This window comes from Schistocerca cancellata, chromosome 8, assembly GCF_023864275.1.
Source record: "Schistocerca cancellata isolate TAMUIC-IGC-003103 chromosome 8, iqSchCanc2.1, whole genome shotgun sequence".
NCBI classification, from domain to species: Eukaryota; Metazoa; Arthropoda; class Insecta; order Orthoptera; family Acrididae; genus Schistocerca; species Schistocerca cancellata.
The window spans coordinates 228,038,300-228,057,186 of record NC_064633.1 but is presented as its reverse complement, the minus strand read 5'-3'; the positions used below and the strand labels follow the sequence as shown (position 1 = coordinate 228,057,186).

General features: G+C 43.9%; 1 protein-coding gene across 2 annotated transcripts in view; it reads left to right on the top strand.

Moving 5' to 3' along the window:
* LOC126094485 (lysoplasmalogenase-like protein TMEM86A) overlaps positions 1-18,887 on the top strand; it is a 502,594-nt gene that overhangs the window by 393,986 nt on the left and 89,721 nt on the right. For both annotated transcript variants that reach the window (XM_049908882.1, XM_049908880.1), the window contains exon 2: positions 14,393-14,562. In XM_049908882.1, the coding sequence (XP_049764839.1) occupies positions 14,393-14,562 (170 nt within the window). The remainder of the gene's footprint in view (positions 1-14,392; positions 14,563-18,887) is intronic.

Sequence of the window (18,887 nt, the reverse complement as noted above, 5' to 3'; positions counted from 1 at the left end):
GGAATGCCGTGCTGGATCGCAACGGCCTCGTATCACTAGCACTCCAGATGACAGGCATCTTATCCGCATGGCTGTAACGGATCTTGCAGCCACGTCTCGATCCCTGAGTCAACAGATGGGGACGTTTTGCAAGACAACAACTATCTGCACGAACAGTTTGACGACGTTTGCAGCAGCATGGACTATCAGCTCGGAGACCATGGCTGCGGTTACCCTTGACGCTGCATCACAGACAGGAACGCCTGCGATGGTGTACTCAACGACGAACCTGGGCGCACGAATGGCAAAACGTCATTTTTTCGGATGAATCCACGTTCTGTTTACAGCATCATGATGGTCGCATCCGTGATTGGCTGCATCGCAGTGAACGCACATTGGAAGCCTATATTCGTCATCGCCAAACTGGCGTATCACCTGGCGTGATGGTATGGGGTGCCATTGGTTACACATCTTGGTCACCTCTTATTCGCACTGACGGCACTTTGAGCAGTGGACGTTACATTTCAGATGTGTTACGACCCGTGACTCTACCCTTCATTCGGTCCCTTAGAAACCCTACATTTCAGCAGGATAATGCACGACCGCATGTTGCAGGTCCTGTTCTGTGGTATCGTGTTGAAGCCGCATGGGCAACTGTAACTGTACACGCCATCCAAGCTTTGTTTGACTAAATGCCCAGGCGTATCAAGGCCGTTATTACGGCCAAAGGTGGTTGTTCTGGGTACTGATTTCTCAGGATCTATGCACCCAAATGGCCTGAAAATGTAATCATATGTCAGTTCTAGTATGATATATTTGTCCAATGAATGCCCGGTTATCATCTGCATTTATTCTTGGTGTAGCAATTTTAATGGCTAGTAGTGTAAGAGGACAGCTGGCGAAATGTGGCGGAACTAACATCACACTTTAATGCTGGGCGAAGAACACGTGTGTCTGAACACGCAGTTCACGAACGCTCCTGACGGTGGGCCTCCGCAGCCGAAGACGCATGCAAGCGCCAATGTTAACACTAAGACATCGGCAACTACGACTGTAATAGGCACGTGACCACCGCAACTGGACGTTGGCGCAGTGGAAGAGCGTTGCCTGGTCAGATCAATCCCGATACCTCCTTCATCATGCCGATGGAAGGGCGCGAATCCTTCTTCCAGGCAAATAGCTCCTTGATACCTGTACTGCGGGACGGGATGGAGACAAGCTGGCGGAAGCTCCATTATGCTCTGGGGAACATTATCATTGGCATCCGTGATTCCAGTGGATCTCGTGTAAGGCAACATGACGTCCAAGGAGTATTGTACGCTGGTTGCAGATCACTTCTACCCCTTCATGACGATCATGTTACCCCACGGCAATGGTATTTTTCTACAAGATAATATGCCATGTCACAAGGCCAAGAGTGAAATGGTTCAATGAACACAGTGACGAGTTCCAATTGATGTACTGGCCCCCAATTCGCCAGATCTGAACCTGATCGAACACATCTGGGATGTGAGAGAACGTAACGTCAGAGCTCATTGGCCCCTTCCCCCGAATTTATGGGAATTACGTGACTTTTACAATCCTGAAACCTGTCGTGTTTTAAATAAATAAGTGAAACTGAAGCTAATATCTCTAAATCATCTTGCCTTTCGGTTGCGGATGTCCTACGTACCAAATCTTGTTAATCGAAAGATCGTTTAAAAACACAGTTTTATTGATACTATAGGGCGTCCAAAGTTAATAATGTTAAGAGTTACTAACGTTTTTGTATTTTCGTGGTGTAGCTTGCCTTCCCGACGTTCTATACATCTGGCGGAGTGACGTCGGCGGTCGAGCGGTCAAGGCATTAAGGTACCAAACCTCTCGTCTATTCTTAGCCGTCTCTTATTTTCAGCCGACACTTTTTTCGGTGTATCTGATAATCAGAATACTTTTCTTTACCTTACTTTGAAATAAAATATCGCGTGGTGTCATTGGTAATCAAAGGAGAGTATATGTAACGTATTCACAGTTACTTTCACTGAGGTACATCGCGCTACGATAGGACAGGACTTATGTAGACGACAATCAACCGACCTGCACAATGAAAGTGATGCCACCGAGATGTTCCAATCTTTGTCAGTCGTGTGACGTTTATTTCCACTCACAGGTAAAAAATTTTATCGCACGGCTTCAAAATCATGTTACATCACAGCAAAGCAAAGAATATTACAACACAAAGCGGATCCTATCAAAATTCATCCGTTGGTCCATAAACAGCTTTCAACACCTGTCTTTCATGATATGCTTGTATACCCTTGGTACGCATGCAAACTGATACCGCCGGCCGAGGTGGCCGAGCGGTTCTAGGCGCTTCAGTCTGAAACCGCACGACCGCTACGGACGCAGGTTCGAATCCTGCCTCGGACATGGATGTGTGTGATGTGCTTAGGTTAGTTAGGTTTTTATGTAGTTCCAAGTTCTAGGGGACTGATGACCTCAGAAGTTAAGTCCCATAGTGCGCAGAGCCATTTGAACCATTTTGAACCAAACTGATACCCGATGGATCTGTTTTTAGCAACGTGGATAAGTTTTCACCAAGCAGCGTACCGGAAAACATGTGGATACGGCGAGAGTTCGATTGTCTGTTGCGCATGGGCGAGAAATATTTGTTTTTCCTGTTTCTTTTTTATGTTTCACACGACTAATTGAGAGAAGGCTCACGAAAAGACGATTAGTTAGGATTACGCAATGACTTACATTATGTGTACTTTTATACTCGATATCACGATTACGATAACTTTCAGTTTATCACACCCGCGATGTTTTACTTCAAAACAAGGCAAAGAAAAGTTTTCCGATTTTCAGAATATTATCAGACACCTGAAAAAATGTAGAAAGAAAATAAAAAGTGACGACTAAGAATCGGACACGAACTAGCGGTTTAGTAGTTTCATGTCTTCTCCGCTCAAACGCTGACGTCGCCCTGCTAGAAGTGTGAAATGATGGGTACCTAAGGTGCAGCATGAAAACACAAAAACGTTTAAAACTCGAACATTATTTACTTCGGACCCCATATTATATATTTTTTAAAGAAAAGCTTTTGTTTTTAGACGGTCTTCCAACGTATAGCCATTGAAAAAACGATTTTCTGTCATCACCTTTGATCTCGATTGTTTCCAAAATTAGTGAGTATCAAGCAGAAAGCCGAAACACGTCTCTCTTTATTTTCAATACAGAACGTCGTTGCAGAACCTGTTCAAAATATGTGATCCACATGATAGACTCCCCCCTTACACTAAGACAACACCGCAAAAGATCGAAGCGCATAAAGAACACACGGAGACACAGTACATGGAAGAGGGTCCACGATTTTCTGTACTAAACCACTCAATTATTGATCTCTCATCTTATTCTCATAATTTCTGCGCTATGTACATGTTGGTGGCAGCATATCAGTCGCACCGTCTACTTCGAATGTAAAGTTTCTAAACGTACCCAACAGGATTTCGCGAGAAATTTCCCGTTAAGTTTTCGGGTATTTCTGGAATATTAAAATTGTAGCAGCGTTTGTCTGAATTGGTCCGATGTCTGCTGTCATGCTTACTTTATAGGGCCTCCAAACACTGGAGCAATACTCCAGAATTGGTCGCATTAGCGTCTTGTGTGTATTTCCTCTACACATGCTATACAGTTTCCCACTAAATGTTCTTTGTTCCGGGACGGAAAAATAAATGATAAATTTTAAAATGTCTAGAGACGAAGAGGAAGGCAATAGTGAAAGTGGTCTTACATTCGCCTTAATACTGATTTACTGTGACCAGTCCCTCCTGACATATACAAGGTGTCCCAGAAATGTTGCGACAAACCTCGAGGGGTTGCAGAGGGTGCCTTGGGGAACAAATCAAGGATAGGGGCCCGTGTCCGGAAGCTTTAACAAACACCATTACAGAGAGTATATGTTACAGGCGCCCACACCTGCCACTAGGCTACTCTCTCGCCACCAAACGTGACTTTTCTGCGCTGGCGCACCATTGGCGGAATGTCTCGCATGTTGTTTGTTATTCAGTGATAGCGACTGAGTGCCACGATCATCTAGTGAAGTGGGCGGTACCTGATTCGTAGACAGGCCTTGTCTCTTACCAATCCGATGCTCTGCTGACTCGGTGGATGAAGGTTTCGGACACAGGTTTCCCTCCACAGTTCATTTCTCTCCTGGAACTCTCCAGCTTGTTTATTATGGGCTCTGAGTAGATTACGTCTGGCCCGGTTCCAGTTCTCCTTGATAACAGGACGACAAACATCGGCTGGAATAAGATCTTGAATTCCTCACAAGTTCGAAAGAGGGGAATTAACCGGATAGGAAAGGACCAAGGATGCAGGCGTAGCTCGCAAGGCTTCATGACTGGCGGTATCAAAGGCAAAACTAAGCCGGAGAAGACTGGAGTCCCATTTACTAGGGGTTTTCTGATGCTTGTTTATTATGGGCTCTGAGTAGATTACGTCTGGCCCGGTTCCAGTTCTCCTTGATAACACGACGACAAACATCGGCTGGAATAAGATCTTGAATTCCCCACAAGTTCGAAATAGGGGAATTAACCGGATAGGAAAGGATCAAGGATGCAGGCGTAGCTCGCAAGACTTCATGACTGGCGGTATCAAAGGCAAAACTAAGCCAGAGAAGACTGGAGTCCCATTTACTAGGGGTTTTCTGATGATAAATAATCATTGCGGACTTAAGACTTCGGTTAACTCTCTCCGCAAAGGACCCCTGGGGATAAGACGGGGTGGTGGTGATATGCTCGACACCATTCTGAAAATAGAAGGCTTTCAAAGGACTCGAAAGAAAGGCAGGAGCATTATCGCTAACAAGCTGCTTGGGTGGCCCAAAAGCACTGAAGATGTTAACTAAGTGATAAATAGTAGTGGCAGCGGTAACGTTACGTCTCGGGAGAAGCCAAGTAAATCTGGAAAACGCATCGATAATAACTAGCACATTTCGATGGCCCTTCTTAGTACGGGATAACGGTCATAAATAATCAATGTAGAGCTTGTCCATAGGACAGGACCCTCGTTCAGAACTGAACCACCCCTGTTGAAGAGTATTCTTGGGTTTGGCTAAATTACACAAGCGGCATTGGGATATCATCTCCCTCCCATGCGGTGCAAGGAGGGCCAAATCAAATGCTCCTTGATTTTCTGAAGAGTCTTGTAAGTACCTACATGGCCATCCACCAACGAATCATGAAAATAACGAAAAACCAGGCGTACCAAGGTTGCAGGCAAACAGATTTTGGACTGCTTAGCCTCGCCCACCCTCTTACAGAGAATACCTCGCTCATGAGAACATATCCAGCAGCTCTCCTGCCAGCACACGCTGCTTAATGGGGGCCCAAATAGGGTTGATCCTGATGTTTTTTCGGTATACAGATAAATGAACTTCAGATGGAAACTCGTGTCCTAAACCACTATCAACCATAGCAACACAGCATGACATTCATAGGAGACAAGGGCTGTCTACGCAGCAGCCAGTTCAGTCTTCTCCACTGGCGGCCGTGCCAACCAATCACGGTCACTGAATAGCAAACAACATTGCGAGATGTTCCGCCTATGGTCAGTCAGCGTACCCACGTCACGTTTGCTGCTGAAGGGCTGGCCTTGTGGCAGGAGATGACACCTGTAACTTAGACACTCTCTTTAGGGTCTTTGGATGACGTTTCCGGATGCGGATTCCCATTCTTGATCTTTCCCTGAAGACACCCTCTATAACCTTTCAAGGTCTGTCGCAATATTTCTGAAGCGCCTTGTGCAAAAGGTAAATTAAACTCAATGGAAAAATAAAACGGAGATTACTGGTCTCAAGATAAATATAGTTAAAATAAAGAGAATGTGAGTAAAACGTGGAACATCCTGCTTCTAAGGCACTAGGTCAGCAGATACAGACTGCCAGTTCATTCCTTAACTGGACTGCGTGGCAACACTTAAACACACGATGTAACATACTCAAGATATTTCGCCGCAGTCCACTTGACCCCTCCGCCGCCCCACACCGAACCCAGGGTTATTGTGCGTTTCGGCCCTCAGTGGACTCTCCGAGGGAATGTCTCACACCAGACGAGTGTAACCCCAATGTTTGCGTGGTAGAGTAATGGTGGTGTACACGTACGTGGAGAACTTGTTTGCGCAGCATCGCCGACATAATGCAACTGAGCCTGAATAAGGGGAACCAGCGCGCATTCGCCGAGGCAGATGGGAAACCGCCTAAAAACCATCCACAGACTGGCCGGTTCACCGAACCTCGACACAAATCCGCCGGGCGGATTCGTGCCGGGTACCAGGCGCTCCTTCCCGCCCGGAAAGCCGTGCGTTAGACCACACGGCCAACCGGGCGGGTTGCCGCTAATCTATACATACTATCGAATTGTTCGTGGTGGTTACAGGCATTACTTTACATTTATTCACAGTTAAAGAGATACACCATACACTACGCCAAGGGGAAATTTTCTCAAGGTGTTTCTGCAACGCCTTACGACTGTCAAACGACTATACTTTCCTGTGCACAGCAGCGTTACCAGTGAACAATCCTATAGTGCTCCTGATCGTGCCGTATCAGCCAAGGACAAGAGAATAAAGACTAGTTTTCATGCTAGATTTTTTTTAGGCTATATTGGACGCAATCCAGTAAATAAAACATTATTCCAACACACTCTCGCCTTCCCACTCCCCTTCTTTCCCTGCAATCTAGCACGCGAGCTTGCGTTTTGCATTTTCCGTTGCATGTTGTGCGCGCGTGTTAATGCTAAACTTAATAAAGCGAAGGTTGTGAACGTGACAGTGGCGTGAGATTACTGGTGTTAAACTTGACTTGGAGTAATTGATTTGGGATTTATTTGTCGCGCAATCTTTTACTGAAACATGTAAAGTTCGGGGGAGGCTAGCTGTTGGTGTATCGGAGCGACACAATGTAAGTTGGTGTCCCCTAATGTTTAGGGACGAATGACGAATCGAATCACACGTGAGAGTACGACGAAGGCTCACGATTGCGAAATTCAACCTTTAGCTGAAAATTACTGTATATACGTTACACACTCAAAACAAAACAAAGAAAAGGCACTACGAAGGAATTGTCCGAATGACGGTAATAGGTAAACGTGATGTGCATGTACAGACGAATGGTTTCAATTTCAGAAAAAATAAGATTTTATTCAGGAGAAACAGCTTCACAAACATAGTAAGTAAAATAATGCGTTGCTCCACCTCTGCTCCTTATGCAAGCAGTTATTTGGCTTGGCATGAGTTGCAGGAAGTGCTATTGACAAGGGATTTGAGATTTTGACACTGTACCACACAAGCGGCTCGTAGTGAAATTGCGTGCTTATGGAATATCGTCTCAGTTATGTTACTGGATTTCTGATTTCCTGTCAGAGAGGTCACAGTTCGTAGAAATCGACGGAAAGTCATCGAGTAAAACAGAAGTGATTTCTGGCGTTCCTCAAGGTAGTGTTATAGGCCCTTTGATGTTCCTTACCTATATAAACGATTTGGGAGAGAACCTGAGCAGCCATCTTCGGTTGTTTGCAGATGACGCTGTCGTTTATCGACTAATAAAGTCATCAGGAGATCAAAACAAATTGCAAAACGATTTAGAAAAGATATCTGAATGGTGCGAAAAGTGGTCGTTGACCTTAAGTAACGAAAAGTGTGAGGTCATCCACATGAGTCCTAAAAAGAACTCGTTAAACTTATATTACACGATAAATCAGTCTAATCTAAAAGCCCTAAATTCAGCTAAATACCTAGGTATTACAATTACGAAGAACTTGGGAGGAACACACGGATAATGTTTTGGGGAAGGCTAACCTAAGACTGCGTTTTATTGACAGGACACTTAGAAAATGTAACAGACCTACTAAGGAGACTGCCTACGCTACGCTTGTCCGTCCTCTTTTAGAATACTGCTGCGCGGTGTGGGATCCTTACCAGATAGGACTGACTGAGTACATCGAAAAACTTCAGAGAAAGAAATGGTTCAAATGGCTCTGGGCACTATGCGACGTAACTTCTGAGGTCATCAGTCGCCTAGAACTGAGAACTACATAAACCTAACTAACCTAAGGACATCACACACATCCATGCCCGAGGCAGGATTCGAACCTGCGACCGTAGCCGTCACACGGTTCCAGACAGTAGCGCCTAGAACCGCACGGCCACTCCGGCCGGCACTTCAGAGAAAGGCAGCACGTTTTGTATTATCGCGAAATAAGGGACAGAGTATCACAGAAATGATACAGGATTTGGGCTGGACCTCATTAAAAGGAAGGCGTTTTCGTTGCGACGGAATCTTCTTACGAAATTCCGATCACCAACTTTCTCCTCCGAATGCGAAAATATGATGTTGACACCGACCTACATAGGGAGGAACGGTCACCACGATAAAATAAGGGAAATCAAAGCTCGTACGGAAAGATATAGGTGTTCATTCTTTCCGCGCGCTATACGACATTGGAATGATAGAGAATTGTGAAGGTGATTCGATGAACCCTCTCCGAGGCACTTAAATGTGATTTGCAGTGTATCCATGTAGATGTAGATATAGATATAGATGTCCTACTGAGGGATATCGTGCCAAATTCTGTCCAATTGGTGCGTTAGATCGTCAAAGTCCCGAGCCGATTGGAGGAACGTGCCCATAACCCTCCAAACTGTCTTAGTTGGAGAGAGATCCGGCGTCCTTGCCGACGAAGGTAGGACTTCGCAAGCACGAAGACAAGCAGTAGAAACTGTCACCGTGTGTGGGCGGACATAATCTTGCTGAAATCCCAGGATTGATTGCCGTGAAGGGCAACAAAACGCGACGTAGAATACCGTCGATCTACCGCTGTGCTGTCAGGGTGCGGATGACAACGAAAGAGACCTCCTGTGAAAATAAATGGCACCCCAGACCATCACCACTAGTTGTCGGGTAGTATGGTGGGGTATTCCACCACTGTTCAGTCATCTCCTGACACTCTTCGCTGGACATCGGGGCTCATTTTGAAGCGGGACTCATCACTGAAGACAGTTCTACTCCAGTCAATGATACTCCAGACCTGTGAAGTGTGTGCAGACGCCCCACACATTGGTGGGATACCATCATGGCTGTCGTCCGCCATACGCCCTGATAACCAGAAGTTGCGGTCTGGGGTGCTCTTTCTTTTCATAGTTGGACCCCTTTGGTTGTCATCCGAGGCACCCTTAGCGCACAGAGGTACGTCGATGATATTGTAAGGTCCGTTGTGTTGCCCTTCACGGCTAGCCCTCCTGAGCTTATATTTCAACAACATAATGCCCGCCTGCACACGGTGAAATTTGCTACTGCTTACATTAGTGCTTTCCATACCCTATCTTCGTCAGCAAGGTCGCCGGATCACTACCCAATTGAGAACGTTTTGGAACATTATCGGTAAGGTCCTCCAACCAGCTCGGGATTTGATGAGCTAACGTGCCAGTTGGACAGAATTTGGCATGATTTCCCTCAGGAGGACATCGAATAACTCTGTCAGTGCCGAACCAAATAACTGCTTGTACAAGGGCCAGAAGCGGACGAACGCATTATTATGCTTAGTTTGCGAAGCTCTTTCTCTTGAATTAATCATCCACTTTTTCTGAAATTTTAACCATTTGTTTGTAATGTACATCCATCAAATCTACAGATTTTTGTCGCATTCTGACGATTCCTTCCTGGTACGTAGTTATTTTTATTTTTTTATACTGTATGTACAGTAGGTACAATGTTTACGTTGATCACACGCGACAAAGACAATATATACATTTGAAGAATATGTAGGACGAGTGCTGAATAGGGACAAAAAGCAGGAAACGATCCCTGTGAAAATGAGGGGTAAATAAGGCCATACGGACACATAGCCAGAAACACTTTCCAAGCGAGGTACGTCACTCGAAGGTCGAGATCAAAGCTCTCTCACAGTTTAGTTTCAATGACTGAAAGCTCACTTCAGAACACGCGAGGCAAGTCGGAGTGTTCTGTCTGTACTAGAGTTTCAGTTCCACACTCAAGGGGACAGTAATGTTGACCATGAACAGAGTGAGTCGGCAACAGATGCCCCTGGTGCCTATGTGTGAGCGCGCCGTTGTTATAGACATTACCACCCTCTTGAGCGTGAAGCTAAAACACTAGTACGGACAGAACACTTCCACATCTCTAGGATGTTCTCAAGGATGCTTTCAGTCATTGAAAACTAGTAAGATAACATTTGTCTCTAACTTAAAATATGTCTACTTCCCTTGGAAGACACTTAGGGCCATATGTCCTAATGACCTTTTATGCTCTTATCCTCGGGGATCGTTTCCAGCTGTTTGCTCCCTTTTAGCAAAATCACCCTGTGTAAATAAACGGAAAGTAAGAATGTTTATGCAAAGCATATAATATTTAGTTTGGTCTCATTTTTGAAAGTACCATTGCTGGAGTGGTTTTCCATTGAATAAACTCTTTCGAACCTAATCGTGGAAGCTGTCCCCCGGTTTGCGGCACGTCTCGCGTCAGATATTGACGAGTTCTTCCGAACTGGTGTATGTAATTGCTCAGTATTCGCAGGGCAACGTGAGTAGACCGTGGCCTTACATACGTCAGCCAGCAAATTTTTAATCGGTGTCCATTGTAACATAGAGAACAATGGACGAGAAATGATGTGTTGCGATCCTTCATATTGAGCTAACGTGGCCGCCTTATACACTGAAGCGCCAGAGGAACTGCGTATTGAAATACAGAGATATGTAAACAGGCAGACTGCGGCGCTGCGGTCGGCAACGTCTATATAAGACAACAAGTGTCGGACGCAGTTTTTGGTTTGGTTACTGCTGCTACAATGGCAGATTATCAAGATTTAAGTGAGACTGAATGTGGTGTTATAGTCGGCGCACGAGCGATGGGACACAGCATCTCCGAGGTAGCGATGAAGTGGGGATTTTCCCGTACGACCATTTCGAGAGTGTACCGCGAATATCGGGAATCCGGTAAAATATGAAATCTCAGACATCGCTGCGGCCGGAAAAAGATGCTGCAACAACGGGACCAACGACGACTGAAAAGAATTGTTAAACGTGACAAAGTACAATCCTTCCGCAGATTGCTACAGATTTCAATGCTGGACTATCAACAAGTCAGCGAAACATCATCGATATGGGCTTTCTGATCCGAAGACCCACTTGTGTACCTTTGATGACTGCACTTCACGAAGCTTTACGCCTCATCTGGGCCCGTCAACACCGACATTGGACTGTTGATGACTGGAAACATGTTACCTGCACCTGAGGCGCACGCGCGCACTCACACGCTCACACACTTACACACACGTGTACGTGTTTATCAGTCGTAGCAATCTTTAAGTACATGTTTCATCGTTGCTACTTATGTAATTTCGAGTAATGCATTCCAGTCAACTATACAAAAAAAAAGACCTAGCAACTAACGTCAGTAAATGTAGGCTTGCGTTTCTTTAGTCCCTGAGAACTCGTAGCGTGATTATTGCCTTGCAACTTAACATTTAATTGGAACCCGAACGGATTTTCCCGAGGTCGTTTTATAATCAGTATTGATATTCACTAGCAATTAATTCGTATAGGCATGTACGATTTATAAGTAACTGTACAATTTACAGCTTTAACGATTTATAAATTTTCGCGTTACTAAGTAATAGAAGTAATTGTGACGAATTTTCACTGAACTCGGGTCCACAGCAACGGTACGGCCACCGTAAACAACAAAATATTGCCAACCTCTTGATGTTTACTTCTTGAGGCAATATAAGCTGTGTAGCAGAAAGATTGCTGATTTTGTAAGATTACAATGTGCCAAAGCACAAGTAAAGGCACGTGGTCGTTATTCCATCATCAAACTTCACTCTGTGGTTTAAAATAATTTTTCTGCGCCAAAGTATACGCTCATGTTGCTTTACGCTTGGTGAAAGATAAGTTACGACATCGACATACACACGTCATCATTTGAAAATGTTATTAGTGTGGCTTTTAATACTTCGTTGCTTCAATACGAGAGCGATTCTGAATCTAAACACGTGGCTTCAGTGAGGTGTGCACATTGCTGTCTTCAACTCTTCATCGAAATCCCCTGCAATGTGAGGACTAATATAAGTACTATGAGGTGTGTGGGAAACCTTTGTTTTGCGCTGTTGTAGTTGCTTTAAGTAGTGGATTTTTGACACTGTTGATTGAAAATCTAATGATACACTGACTTCAGTGAATTAAGTATAATTCTCTTCCTACGATATTGATATTGTGTTACTTTGTTTCTCCTTAGTAAAATGTCACTTGAGGTAGAATGCAACCTTTTGCAAGGAAATGACACAGACCACTGTTTTTATGATAAAGTTTTGTTCGAAGCAGGTTTCGTGCGGTTTCCAGCGATAGAAATCCAGTCTGTCCCTTATTAGAAAGTTTCTAGAACCAAATTTAAATGTTGAATTAAAGAATATATTACAAACCCCTAAGTATCGCTCCCACAGGGATCGCGAAGACAAGATTAGCCTAATCACAGCGTGCTCAAAGGCGTTTAAAAAAACATAATTTCTGCGATCCATACGTGAGTGGAACAGAAAGAATCCCTAATAATTCGTACGATGGGAAGTATCCTCTGCCATGCACTTTTGTATTTTGCTGAGTATGGCTGTACTGTAGATGTAGATAAAATAAAACTGAAAGTTGTAGGCGGAATTATTTAAATACACTACTGGCCATTAAAATTGCTACACCAAGAACAAATGCAGATGATTAACGGGTATTCATTGCACAAATATATTATACTAGAACTGACATGTGATTACATTTTCACGCAATTTGGGTGCATAGATCCTGAGAAATCAGTATCCAGAACAACCACCTCTGGCCATAATAACGGCCTTGATACGCCTGGGCATTGAGTCAAACAAAGTTTGGATGGCGTGTACAGGTACAGCTGCAAAAAAAGTGTGAAATCTTATGGGACTTAACTGCTAAGGTCATCAGTCCTGAGCTTACCTAACGACAAATACACACACCCATGCCCGAGGGAGGATATGAACCTCCGCCGGGACCAGCCGCACAGTCCATGACTGCAGCGCCTAGGACGCTCGGCTAATCCCGTGCGGCTTGGTACAGCTGCCCATGCAGCTTCAACACGATACCACAGTTCATCAAGAGTAGTCACTGGCGTATTGTGACGAGCCAGTTAATCGCCCACCATTGACCAGACGTTTTCAATTGGTGAGAGATCTGGAGAATGTGCTGGCCAGGGCAGCAGTCGAACATTTTCTGTATCCACAAAGGCCCGTACAGGACCTGCAACATGCGGTGGTGCATTATCCTGCTGAAATGTGGGGTTTCGCAGGGATCGAATGTAGGGTAGAGCCACGGGTCGCAACACATCTAAAATGTAACGTCCACTGTTCAAAGCGCCGTCAATGCGAACAAGAGGTGACCGAGACGTGTAACCAATGGCACCCGACACCAGCACACCGGGTGATACGCCAGGATGGCGATGAAGAATACACGCTTCCAATGTGCGTTCACCGCGATATCGCCAAACACGGATGCGACCATCATGATGCTATAAACAGAACTTGGATTCATCCGAAAAAATGACGTTTTGCCATTCGTGCACCCAGGTTCGTCGTTGAGTACACCATCGCAGGCGCTCCTGTTTGTGATGCAGCGTCAAGGGTAGCCGCAGCCGTGGTTTCCGAGCTGTTAGTCCCTGCTGCAAACGTCGTCGAACTGTTCGTGCAGATGATTGTTGTCTTGCAAACGTCCCCATCTGTTGACGCAGGGATCGAGATGTGGCTGCACGATCCGTTACAGCCATGCGAATAAGATGCCTGTCATCTCGACTGCTAGTGATACGAGGCCGTTGGGATCCAGCACTGCGTTCCGTATTACCCTCCTGATCCCAACTATTCCACCTTCTGCTAACAGTCATTGGATCTCGACCAACGCGGCAGCAATGTCGCGATACGATAAACAGCTATCGCGATAGGCTACAATCCGACCTTTATCAAAGTCGGAAACGTGATGGTACGCATTTCTCCTCCTTACACGAGGCATCACAACAACGTTTCACCAGGCAACGCCGGTCAACTGCTGTTTATGTATGAGAAATCGGTTGGAAACGTTCCTCATGTCAGCACGTTGTGCGTGTTGCCACCGGCGCCAACCTTGTGTGAATGCTCCGAAAAGCTAATAATTTGTATATCACAGCATCTTCATCCTGTCGGTTAAATTTCGCGTCTGTAGCACGTCATCTTCGTGGTGTAGCAATTTTAATGGCCGGTAGTTTAAGAAGGCCTGGGTGACCACTGAGGACAGCGGAGAAGTTGGTAAGAGCCGTTTAACCAGTTGGGGATATCAGAGAACAGTTGACAAGAAGGTGCTGCCTCTTGTGTTGCAGCTGAAGAGCGTGGGCCCGAAGCTGGTGCCGTTCTTCAAGACGGTGGCCATCTACTTCGTGCTGTTCATCCCGGTGGAGCGGCCGTCGTGGGCGGCCACGCTCGTCAAGTGCCTGCCCATCGTCTGCCTCATCGGCTTCGTCCTGCTGCACGGAATCAGCCTCGGCGATGAGTGAGTACACACGCCCAGCTGCGAACTTGATAAGCATGCATGACCAGGCATTCGTCGCAAGAATCTTTGCAGTCCGTTGGCTAGCTTTTTCACAAGCATTCAGATAGTCCAAACTGTGTCACTGCCACGGAAAAAAATGCAACACCCAGAAGGAATAGAATATTTTATTGACAAGTGATGTGACAGGTATTCTATCATTGTAGTATGTGATTACGACGGCTTTCCCGGCTTAACAATTGATAATACTCTTCTCGGGTGTGCAGCGGGATCATAACGTCGTCGTGACACAATATTTCAGCGGTCCAAATGGCCGAAACCTTCAGGTGAGAGTGCTGGTACACGATCTCGCCGGAACTGACTCCACAGCGCAAGCGGCGGCCCCTGTATAGGACCGAGCGAGGTGGCGCAGTGGTTAGACACTGGACTCGCATTCGGGAGGACGACGGGTCAATCCCGCGTCCGGCCATCCTGATTTAGTTTTTCCGTGATTTCCCTAAATCACTCCAGGCAAATGCTGGGATGGTTCCTCTGAAAGGGCACGGCCGGCTTCCTTCCCCATCCTTCCCTAATCCGATGAGACCGATGACCGCGCTGTCTGGTCTCCTTCCCCAAAACAACCAACCAACCCTGTATAGGCCGCAGAAGGCCCACAACGCGTGCGCGAGAAGGTGCCGTAACTGCCCTCTATCGCAAGTAGAAATACCGCACCGCCAGTGGTGGAAACAGGCGAAATTGAGTTAACGCTATCAAAAATTAAAAATTATTCCGACAATCGAAACACAGGCCGTTGTTTTTTAATGTCTGATAATACAGGGTTCCAAGTCTTACTTAAAAGGTAACCCTTGTCTCTATTAATAAGATTATCGGATAGACGAATCTCTATGGATTCTTTTAAAACACAGTCCCAATAGCGAGATGCACGGGCAACCATTTGTGTCTCGTCATACAGCATTCTGTGTCCCTCGGTGAGACAGTGCTCCGCCACTGCAAATTTCTCAGGTTGAAGCAACCGTGTGTGCCGCTGGTGCGCAACACATCGGTCCTGAATGGTCCGGATTGTCTAACCAATATAAGCCTTCCCACAGTGGCAAGGAATCTTGTACACGCCGGGTTTCCTCAAACCGAAGTCATCCTTAACAGAGTCAAGAATCGCGCTAATCTTGGCTGGTGGACGAAAAATACTTTTGATATATCTTTTTAGAATTCTTCCTATCTTCGAGGAAATGCTCTCAGAAAAAGGTAGAAAAGTCACCGATTTGCAGGTATCTTCTGGTGGTTCAGGCGACGGTCCAAACTGGAAAGCACGACGGATCTGTTCATCTGTATAGCCATTCTACTTGAACGCAACCTTGAGATGGTCCAATTCTTGTGTCAAGCTTGTAACCTCCCCACAAAAATTTAAAAAGAAATAGTCAATATTTAATAAAAATGGAACCAAAGCGTAACCTCTGTAGCAATTAAATTTAATGACAATAAAAGTGAGAATCGCAATCTGACTGAAAGTATAAGCTGTCACGAAAATGATGAAAAACAATTCAGTGCTAATGAAAATCTCAGTGATAATGAAAATTCAATTAAACCGAAATATCGGTCTTTGGCCCTGTGCAAATCAGAATTAAATTCTTACCTCATTGTAACTGCTAGTCAAATTTCTGCTCTTATTGTTGCGCACAGCTTGGAGGAAATGCATCGCAAATATAATTTTTATATATATATATTTTTTGTTACTTTAAGGGAAATTTTTTTCTTTAAGGAAATGCAACGGAAATATTATTAAAAAATAGAATTGTTTATTAAAAATGCTTAGCTTGAAATCAAATTATTATTGGGGCACTTGTTGGAAATTAATTACAATAAATGAACTTTAAATTATCTGATGATTACCTTAATTAACAATATACCTTATTCAGCATCTTGACCAGTGTTGCCGACAGACTGCATCACACAACCGCACTGGGCTGCTACTACTGTACTCCACGACGACTACCACTGAACTGCTCTCAACGACTACTAACTGAGTACTGCCCGCAACTAGACAGAGCTACACACTCGCAACGACTGACTGACAGACTGAGAACCGCTCGCAACACTCGCGCGGTCAAGCGCATACTCTCTGGTCACAGATGCTACAATGCCTCGCCATCGCTGCTATGTTACATACGTGTTTCATAACCCTCCACTGGGGGGGCAAAAATTTGGCAGCGATGGTGAGTCATTTGGACTTGCCAAGTGCGGCAAAATTTTTCTTTAATTAACAAACTTCTACAACTTACAGAATATTTAGATGTAGTACATGAATTAAATGTTGTGCACACGCACTAAGTACAAATATATCAGACAAAGACAAAATGTGAGTACAAAACATAGTAGCAAATCAGAAAAATGTATATACAAATTATTTGACAGATAACAAAGTGCACAGGCACTGAAAAAATTCTTTAGCATATTCAGAACTAATAAACAGACTGGCAAAAAATATTATGTTGACAAGTGACATGAGTGCACATGCACTGCAGTTGAGAACATATCAGTAAATGATGAAATGTATATACAATTAGTAACAAATGACATAAGTGCATACGCATTGAAGTATTGAATATACAGAATAGTACAAATCATATTGAAAAATGAGAAAAGTGCACAGGCACTGGAGTTCAGCAGAGAACATATTAACACACAACATAAGTGCACATGCACTGTAGTTCAGAACATCATTAAAATAAAATACTAAAAAATTGTATATACAAGAGTGCACACACTGTACTTGAGAACAAATCGAAAAAATGTCTTAGGTATTTTTGCAATAAATAAACATAATGGCAAAAATCATATCGACAAGTGACATAACTGTACTCGTACTGGAGTTCAGCGAATCAAAAAAAAAAAAATGTATAGTCATGAACATAAATAATGTTAGCAAAAAAATGATTTTCACTATGTGACAAGAATTAGGATAGGAAAGGGAAGGATCGCATCATGGTTGTAGCACTTTAGATTGCACACAGCTGTTCTGAAAGTCCATATCTTTCCACAGAAGTACAACACCAAGTGACACAATTTGCAGTTCTTTTCCCATCAGAATCCATCAGTGTAGCCAAGACACTGAACTCTTGTAGTAATATTTCATGTTCTCATTTTGGCAGTACATTAGGTACACCAAACAGTGGGACCATAATAACGTCTTCATCGCTCATGGTGGTGGACAGCATGTCGTGTCAACACCACGCTCTTACAAGGCACACCAACGTAGAATTAGTGCAAAACCAAAGGTAGTGCTCCATGATCACTAGGATAGACAGGACAAATGGACATTGCAGTAATTCAGGGTAGTTAGCTCATGAGGTGAAGGACATTAAGTCACATAATATTGACAATTACAGTTTTCATTTGCGGCATTCATAGCCCAGTGTTGAACATTTCTGTACCATGAATGTAGTATTACAGAAAAATGTTCACAAAATTAAATTATTGGCATCATGGGTAATCGTATTACAATAAACAGTGGCAGTCCTTGGACGGTTACAAAGCATATTTAGTATGACAGAATAATGTACATCATTGGCACTCAGTGGCCAGCAAGTATTGAATATTACAGAACATTACACTCATTCTTGGCACTCAGTGGCCAGCAAGTACTGAATAGTAAAAATATTACACTAATTGTTGGCACTTGGCATAATATATTGAGTTATACAAATTATTGGCACTCATTGGCCAGTGACCAAAACATGAAAAGTCATAATTGAAAACAGAAGCTAATTAATGGCATAATTAATAACCTAATTCATTGATTGACATTAATTATTGGCACTCAGTGGCCATCAAGTATTGAATAGAATAAAACAATGTTCATCATTCAGTATTATTCAGATCATTAGGAAGTCATTATTAAAAATCAGCTAATTACAGTCATAGCATTAATAATCATGGGCATTATAAGTAGTCTCATTACAATAAACAGTGGCAGTTATTAGCCAGTTATAAAGCATTATTTTATATATATATTTTTTTGTATCATTACGAAGTCATTACTGAAGTGACATACTATTCAGAGTTGATCAGTATTATTCAGAACTTTCTCAAACTGGTATCACTATTTTGGACTGGTAATACATTTTTTTTTGGTTGGCAATGCATTGCGTTTGGTAATTATAAGAGAAAGCAAGAAGAGAAAAAAGAAAAGAAAATTGGTAGTGGGTTGTTCCTGTAAATCAAAAATGTGTAACGTCATTCGTCATGAGTCAGCTGTAGCAAGGTTATGTAACAAGGCAGTATATGTGATCACATTTATAAATGATAAACACAAATGGGTTCAAAAAAATGCA